General features: G+C 47.4%; 1 protein-coding gene across 1 annotated transcript; it reads left to right on the top strand.

Annotated features, from left to right (window-relative positions):
* Nucleotides 1-344: 344 nt before the first annotated feature.
* MAIP1 (matrix AAA peptidase interacting protein 1) lies at nucleotides 345-8064 on the top strand. Its single transcript, XM_083470446.1, has 5 exons — nucleotides 345-756; nucleotides 3842-3913; nucleotides 4563-4689; nucleotides 6885-7035; nucleotides 7826-8064. Exons 1-5 carry the CDS (start codon nucleotides 370-372, stop codon nucleotides 7902-7904), a joined length of 816 nt encoding a protein of 271 aa, XP_083326572.1. The 5' UTR covers nucleotides 345-369; the 3' UTR covers nucleotides 7905-8064.
* The last annotated feature ends 322 nt before the right edge of the window (nucleotides 8065-8386 follow it).

Genomic DNA, 8386 nt, shown 5'->3' with positions numbered 1-8386 from the left:
GTATTTCCCAAGCTTGGCTCTCCGGCGGCTTTTTTTTTTTTTTTGACTACAACTCCCATCATCCCTAGCGAGCAGCTGATTTTTTTTGGACTACAACTCCCATCATCCCTAGCGAGCAGCTGATTTTGGACTACAACTCCCATCATCCCTAGCGAGCAAGACCACTGCTCGGGGATTGTAGTCCGAAAACAGCAGGTGACCCAAGTTTGGGCTAAAATACCCCTGCGTTGCGAGGGTTTTGGGGTGAGATGGTCCCTTCCGACGCTTCTATGGCTCGGTCCTAAGGCGCTGAAGGAGCGGCGCCCGGAACCTTCCTCCCGGCGCTCTCTCGTTCCGCCCGGACCCCTTTCGCGGCCGGACTCCCGCGGGATGACGGGAGGGCTGAGGCGGGGAGCGATGGCGCTGCCCGTGGGCGCCTCCCGCAGCCGCTGCCCGTGGGCCCTGCGGGTCCCCGCGGCCCACCCGCGCCGGTACTTCCTGCTCCCGGCGGCGGACCAGGCCAAGCCCGGCCGGGCCGGGTTCCCGCGGCCTCCCTCTCCCCGCAGGGCCGGCCTTGCGCCGCCCCGCTTGCCCGTTGCCCCCGCGCGCCCCTGCAGCGGCGGCCCCGAGCCCGGCGGGCGGCGGAAGGCCGGCGTGGTGGTGGTCGGGGTGCCCAACCCGCTCATGTGGCTCCGCACCCGCCTCTACTTCTTCCTCGTCCGCGCCTACTTCGACCAGGAGTTCAGCGTCCACGAGTTCACGGAAGGGGCCAAGCAGGTGAGGAGGGGCCTTGGGCAGGAAGCGAGGAAAGGAAGGCCTCCTCAGGGGGTCAGGATCCACGGGGCAGCACGTCTTCCTCCCCATCGGCCCTTGCCAGGGCCGGATTTTACGTACAGTGGTACCTCAGGTTACATACGCTTCAGGTTACAGACTCCCAGAGATACTGCTTCAGGTTAAGAACTTTGCTTCAGGATGAGAACAGAAATCGTGCTCCGGGGGCGCAGCAGCAGCCGGAGGCCCCATTAGCTAAAGTGGTGCTTCAGGTTAAGAACAGTTTCAGGTTAAGAACGGACCTCCGGAACGAATTAAGTACTTAACCCGAGGTACCACTGTATCAGCTAAACAAGCTATAGCTCAGGCCCCCACTCTCTTAAGTAAAGGTAAAAGGACCCCTGACCATTAGGTCCAATTGTGGCGCTCACCTTGCTTTATTGGCCAAGGGAGCCGACTCGGAGGTTGCGGCGCTTATCTCGCTTTATTGGCCGAGGGAGCTGGCGTACAGCTTCCGGGTCATGTGGCCAGCATGACTAAGCCACTTCTGGTGAACCAGAGCAGCGCACAGAAACGCCGTTTACCTTCCCGCCGGAGTGGTACCTATTTATCTACTTGCACTTTGACGTGCTTTCGAACTGCTAGGTTGGCAGGACCCCGTCGCGGGGATTTGAACCGCTGACCTTCTGATCGGCAAGTCCTAGGCTCTGTGGTTTAACCCACAGCGTCACCCGTGCCACCTCTCTTGGGGGGTCTCTGAAATAATTAAAGGGGAAAAAACTGGATGTACATTTCCAAAATATAAGATAAAAAACAAAAAAATAAAACCTACATACAGCAACAGTGTTGTGTGTTGTGTAGGCTCCTATTTGTTTTGTTCAAATGGTTTTAGATAACCTGTTAAGTCCATAAATTACCATATAGCATATATTCAACACAAAAAACAGCAACAATTTGTTGTTGACAAAGGACAGCTGGATATATAAAGGGCCCCATTACCTTCAGTAGCTTAGGGCCTCATCAAACCTAAATCTGGCCCTGCTTGTCACTGATGCAGATCTTCCCTTGCCCCTTCTTTTCTGACAGGAAGGGGGCATCATTTTGGCGCCAAAATGTCTTGAGTCGTCCTTGGGTTATGGCGACCTTGTCTTTCTTCTTCTTTGGCAATCACTTGTAGCCGAGTAAGGTCTTCCATGAACACGGTGTGAGTCTGTGACTGCGGAGGCTAATTCTGGATCCCCACGTCCTTCCACAGTGGGGACATAGGTTTCCGGATAAGAGTTGATCATAGTGAGGGATTGCCAAACCTGCCTTCCTCTTAGCACATTTCTCCCTTTCGTCCTGTGGTCAAGTGTCTTCAAAGTCCATGACATCTTTGGTAGAGGCTATTCTATAATTGGAGCACTCGCAGGCAAGTGTTTCCCAGTTGTTGGTGTTTATGCTACATTTATACCATTCATGGTTCACTAGGGACACTGGTGGCTCTGTGGTCTAAACCACTGAGTCTCTTGGGCTTGCCGATTGGAAGGTCAGCAGTTCGAATCCACACGATGGGGTGAGCTCCTGTTGCTCTGTCCCAGCTTCTGCCAACCTAGCAGTTCGAAAGCACGCCAGTGCAAGTAGATAAATAGGTACCACTGCGACGGGAAGGTAAGTGGCATTTTCGTGCACTCTGATTTCCATCACGGTGTCCCGTTGTGCCAGAAGCGGTTTAGTCAAGCTGGCCCCGTGATCCGGAAAGAAGTCTGCAGACAAACGTTGGTTCCTTTGACCTGAAAAGCAACATGAGCACTGCAACCCCATAGTCAACTTTGACTGGACTTAACCATCCATGGGTCCTTTATCTTTACCTTTTTTTACACATGGTACAGTGTCCTCGTACCATGCCATTGAGCCTCCTTGACACAGCAAAGCATAAAAATATTAAACTGTAGAGTTGGAAGGGACCACGAGGGTCATTTAGTGCAACCACCTGAAATGCAGGAATCTTTTGCCCGATGCGGGGCTTGAACCCACAACCCTGTGATTAAGTGTCTCATGCTCTATTGATTGAGCTAAGGCAGAAGTTCAATGGGTGAAGCTGCCCAAGCTCTGACTTCTTGAAGAAAAAGGTAACCTTGCAAACGAGCCCACAGGGGTTACTGGCTTGTCCTCTCTCAAAACCAGCAACTACTGAAGTAGCTTGTTTTTCTATGCTGTCTGCAGAGGAAAGGTAGCCTATCCCCCCTCCCCCGCCTAGCATGAAAATCCAAGTGGCAAGCATTTTAGCAAGCTAGTGTTGTTATTTATTTATTTCATATCCTGCTCATTTGTACAAAAACAAGAACAAAGTGGTTTACCAAAATATCAAATAAAGTGGTGGAGGAAGGATGCAACAGTCCAGTCCACTAATGAGAAAACTGTGCTACTTCCACCTAGCAACCCACTCATTCCTGGTTACATGTGGCAAGTTGTTAAGTGTAAGTCTCTTACAAGTGAAGTCCATGGAGGGTACCAGTGATAACTAAATAGCCCCTCTGGGCACATGGACTGTATTGCTTTGAGTATTAGATGCCAAGGAAAAGCAGTGATGGATGTTGAATTAGATGAATCCTTGGTCTGATCCAACAGGATCCTACCTCTCTTTCCCTGCCTCCCTACCACAACTACTCCAAAAGTCTAGTGATGAAGACTGCAGTGACTATGCCATTCCTTAGTTTTCAGGATACTGTTAAAGGTACAGCAATCAAGCCAAGAAAGAAAGGTGGCATCCCTAACACTGATTTCCCAGTTGTTTGAAATTCTTCTCTATTGATCCTTTTTCTACTGCACCACCTCTTGGTTGCGTAGGAGAGCCCTTCTTCCTTTTCTCTGGCACTAGCCATCATTTGAGTCCGTTTTCAAGTTGCACAAACAGGACACCATTAAGCAGTCTAGGCAACTGAGCATAAAATAAATATCACTCCCTGTTTGCAGTTGCTTTGCTTGGGAATATAGCTGCACAACAAGAGCACATTGATTTGTGAGACATAATATGTACTTAATACACAGAGAGAATACTGTGAATTTACTTCGGAGTAAAAAAATGATATTTGTGTGTCCTGTCTTCTAGGCTTTTGCTCTTGTTTCAAGGCTAATTTCTCAGTGTAAATATGATCTTCTGGAGGAGCTTGTATCAAAAGAGGTAAATGTTTATTTCCATTGTTATGGTAAAACTGATATATCCATCATTCCTTAAGCTGACGTAGTAGACCAAGGCTAGAATATATTATTTGGGTCGTGTTTACCTTCATCTACTTAAGCAGGAATAGCAACTGACACCTCAAAAAATGGGTTTAGCACCTGAGCTTCTGGGAACAGAAAGCAGGATGTATCCTTCCTTCTCTGTGTCCTGCAGTTTATAACCTACTCACTGCCACTTCGTCCTCTCTTCATTCTTTCTTCAGTGCCCCCCCCCCCAATTTAACTCCCTCAGTTCTACTTCCATCTCTTAAAGAGGCATATGAGCCAAGTCACAGGTCCATAGCTCTTTCAGTAGGAAGGCTCATTCCTGGAAGATGTAGTACTACTAGGAAGACCATCTGTGAACACATGCAGAGTACTTCTCCCCTCATCAGTGAGCAATCTCCACCACCAGCCACTCATGGGGGGGGGGGGAAAGGCTCCCAAGTTAGAGACTGTAACCTTTATGTAGGGACTAAGTTGTGAGACCTGATTTTCTCAGTTAAGCACCTTGTGAAAAGGAGTGTGCCTGGTGCCCAAACTCTGCTCCCTGTAGAGCACATCCTTGGAGATCCTGCCCTCTATGTTAACAATGATCCCTTCTCAATCAGATGCTGCAGGTGCTGAAGGAGAAGCTTTCTTCACTCTCCGAAAGCCACAGAAGTGCCCTAGCTGCCGACGTGGATGAAATAATGTACACAACAGCAGGAGATGTTGGCATTTACTATGACGACAGTGGTATGCAACCTGTTCAGAATGCTTTACTTTAAATCCTTTGGCCGCTTTTGGGAAACACTTATTATCCGTTCTCTGTGATACTGTTCAAAGTACCATATTTTTTGCTTTATAAGACTCACTTTTTCCCTCCTAAAAAGTAAGGGGAAATGTGTGTGCGTCTTATGGAGCGAATGCAGGCTGCGCAGCTATCCCAGAAGCCAGAACAGCAAGAGGGATTGCTGCTTTCGCTGTTCTGGCTTCTGAGATTCAGAATATTTTTGTTCTTGTTTTCCTCCTCCAAAAACTAGGTGCGTCTTGTGGTCTGGTGCATCTTATAGAGCGAAAAATACGGTACTTTTCTTCAATCTAACATTAATAATATTAAGAAGAGTTTGGATTTGATATCCCGCTTTATCACTATCCGAAGGAGTCTCAAAGCGGCTAACATTCTCCTTTCCCTTCCTCCCCCACAACAAACACTCTGTGAGGTGAGTGGGGCTGAGAGACTTCAGAGAAGTGTGACTAGCCCAAGGTCACCCAGCAGCCGCAAGTGGAGGAGCGGAGACGCGAACCCGGTTCACCAGATTACGAGTCTACCGCTCTTAACCACTACACCACACTGGCTCTATGCCACTAGGGTCCTGTACATTGTTCATCTCTTGGTGTATCCTTGCCGCACCCTATATAGGAGGGGTGGAGAACTTTGGACAGCAAAGCCATTTTGGGCAAGCCATGCCCATCCTCCCTACACGTTGCTATGCACAATGAAGCATGGAAGTGCAGAGCTGTAGAGGAGCAATGAGGAGCTTAAGGTGAGCTCCCGGTTAACCTTTTGCTGGAGCAAGGTGCGCTCCTACTACCCATTAGCTTTGAATCATTGGTTCAAAGATCAGCATGGAGGTGTTTGAAAGTCCTTTTGCGAACAGTCCCATGCTGCTCTTCAGACCTCTGTTTGTTTCTCTCTCCTTTGCAGTCCTGACAATTGGGCCTTCAAAGGGCAGCATCACCTGATAGCATAGTGGTGTCAGGTGATTGACAGGTGGGCAACCTGTCAAATTTGTAGTGGCAGGGATGGTGAGATGAGCATCTGGCCTGCTGCCTAGGAAAGGGTCCCCAGCCTTGGGTTAGAGTGCGAACTAGGGCTGGGGAAACCCAGGTTCAAATTTCTGCTCAATTGGGAATCTCACAGGGCTGAGCTTGAACCAGTCACCCTCCCTGAGTGCAACATAATTGTTTGAACTCATTGGAGGATGGGTAATTCTAGTGTTTGGTCCAATTCAGATTTGATCAGTGAGCTCCCATGCTTAGAATTTTAAGCATACATAAGATTCTGTCGTGACTCTCTTTGCATGGCAGCATTTAGAGATATAGGGGTTATCCCAGATGGTAAGGTTCTAGGTTCCATGTTGTGGGGGGTGAGAAGGAAGAAGAGGGCCAAATTGGAGGATATATGAGAATCAGTAGCCCTGTCAGGGAGGCAATGAGATGCCCGAGAGAGTAGCTTGCTTGTAATTAGAGGTCTACTCATAATCAAGCCGAGGGACTCTGAAAATGGGTCGTTACTGAAGAGCCACTAAACCTGATGGAGGAATTCAGTAGCTTTTTGTGTTCAGAGATGCAGCCAAGAACCTTTGAATGGCTGAGTGGAAGTACCATCCTTTCTCCATCAACAATCTGTCGCTTATCCCACCACCTTCCTCACCTCCTTGAAAGCTGTAGTAAGGGTAAAAGTAAAGGGGCCTTTGACCATGAGGTCCAGTCGTGACCGACTCTGGGGTTGCGGCACTCATCTCGCTTTATTGGCCGAGGGAGCCGGCGTACAGCTTCCGGGTCATGTGGCCAGCATGACTAAGCCGCTTCTGGAGAACCAGAGCAGTACACGGAAGCGCCGTTTACCTTCCCACCGGAGCGGTACCTATTTATCTACTTGCACGTTGACGTCCTTTCGAACAGCTAGGTTGGCAGGAGCAGGGACCGAGCAACGGGATCTCACCCCGTCACGGGGGATTCGAACCGCCGACCTTCTGATCAGCAAGCCCTAGGCTCAGTGGTTTAACCCACAGCGCCACCCACTAGCCTTCCAAATTAGGCTGTATGTGTGTGTGTTTGTTCTTAAATGGAGCGTCTGTCTGCTCCATCCTTTTTGTACCAATCCACGTGTCTGAAGCTGTAGAATAGTATTTCTTCTTCTAATACCCCTTTTATCTTGAAAACAGGAAGAAAGTTTGTTAGCATCCTGATGCGTTTCTGGTATCTGACGAGCGCTGACCTCCCTGATGAGACTCCAGATGGAACCAAAATATTCCAGGTCGTGTTTGGAGATGAAACTTCACAGGAAACGAAGCGTCTTTTAACAGCAAATTATGAGTAAGCACATCTTTGGTTTTCTACGTGGCGGCGGCATTGTGCTCTGTGTATAAAGAAACTACCATCAAATCAGTGCATTTTAGTTCAGGGTTTACTTTCCTGAAAAAACCCCCATGCTATTGTGAGAAAACCACTTAGTTGACTATTTTCTCTCCTGAAATGTGAGCAACAGTAAGGTGGGTGTGGGGGATGAAGAAGATAATCGAATTTATGCACTTTAATTGTGAATAATATACATAAATGTGAATAAATGGCAAATAAAAGTCGAGACCAGAAATAGGTGCATTAAACTTCTCCTGCAAAAGAGAGAATGTTTTAATGGGTCTCCTAAAGTATTGATACAGGAACATTAAGATTTGATTTATTTATTGTCCCAATATTTAGTGTACCATTGGGAAGTATCCAGCTAAATAAAAAATTGTGAGAGTGGAAGAACCACTGGACTTTCTCTGCACCCCACACAATCCCAAAATCTGCTTCAGAGGGAACCCAAAACAGATTATCAGGAGCACAGGGGGGAAAGAGTAGGGAAATGTTTCCTTTTGCAAGGAGATATCCTTGTGCGGATGGAATATTTGCCTTATTTCTACATTGAAAACAACCCACTGGGATTAAGCATTCAAGTTTGAGCCTATTATTACATTGCCAAATGATACTTTATCCATCAGTTCAGTATTAAATTTGCTACAACACTAAAAGCTTTATCAAGGATTTGGAAACGTTTTACTGCTTGGCTTGTGTTACAGTCTCTTATTTCTGTTCTTTCTCTCTCCCCCCCCCCCCCCCCCAGATTTCGAAGAGAATTTACACAAGGTGTGAAACCAGACTGGACAATTACACGGATTGAGCATCCAAAGCTATTAGAATGAATTGACTGGACACTTTCATAGACAGTTCTTAATATTCTGGCATATCAGAAGACATCTCAAGATTTGTGTGCCACAATCTTTTGTGGACTGCTTTTGTACTTCTCGGTTACTGGAACACAGTCTCGCTCCAAAGCATAAAAATAAAATCTTTTTCAGCAGACTTGGAAACTTCACAGATGTGTTCTTTGCCCGCCGTTGAAAGCGTCATTCGAAGTCACTTTCAATACGAAGCATGCTAAGCGGTTATGCTGAGAAATATTGATGTAAATTTGAAAGAAAGTGATGCATCGTCTGGCAGTTCATAACTGAATCATCTGTCCGTCCCCGCCCTCAATGATCTGTCCAAATGGTTTTTTCTTCGGGGGGGGGGGATGCACAATAAGGAAAGGAGAGAAGTGAGTTCCAAACTTCCTGTTTTATGTGTCACCGAAAGTAAAAGTTACATAATGGATACATTATGAAAAAATCTTTGTTTTTTAGGA

This window comes from Podarcis liolepis (genome assembly GCF_965112155.1).
Source record: "Podarcis liolepis genome assembly, chromosome: 1".
NCBI classification, from domain to species: Eukaryota; Metazoa; Chordata; class Lepidosauria; order Squamata; family Lacertidae; genus Podarcis; species Podarcis liolepis.
This window is presented reverse-complemented; position numbering and strand designations above follow the sequence as displayed.

What these genes read in the sequence shown, in the direction of transcription:
- MAIP1 (XM_083470446.1), top strand. Translation starts at nt 370, where the DNA reads ATGACGGGAGGGCTGAGGCGGGGAGCGATGGCGCTGCCCGTGGGCGCC. An exon ending in TCACGGAAGGGGCCAAGCAG is followed by an intron (nt 757 to 3,841) that starts GTGAGGAGGGGC and finishes CCTGTCTTCTAG; the next exon opens with GCTTTTGCTCTTGTTTCAAG. An exon ending in CTTTTAACAGCAAATTATGA is followed by an intron (nt 7,036 to 7,825) that starts GTAAGCACATCT and finishes CCCCCCCCCCAG; the next exon opens with ATTTCGAAGAGAATTTACAC.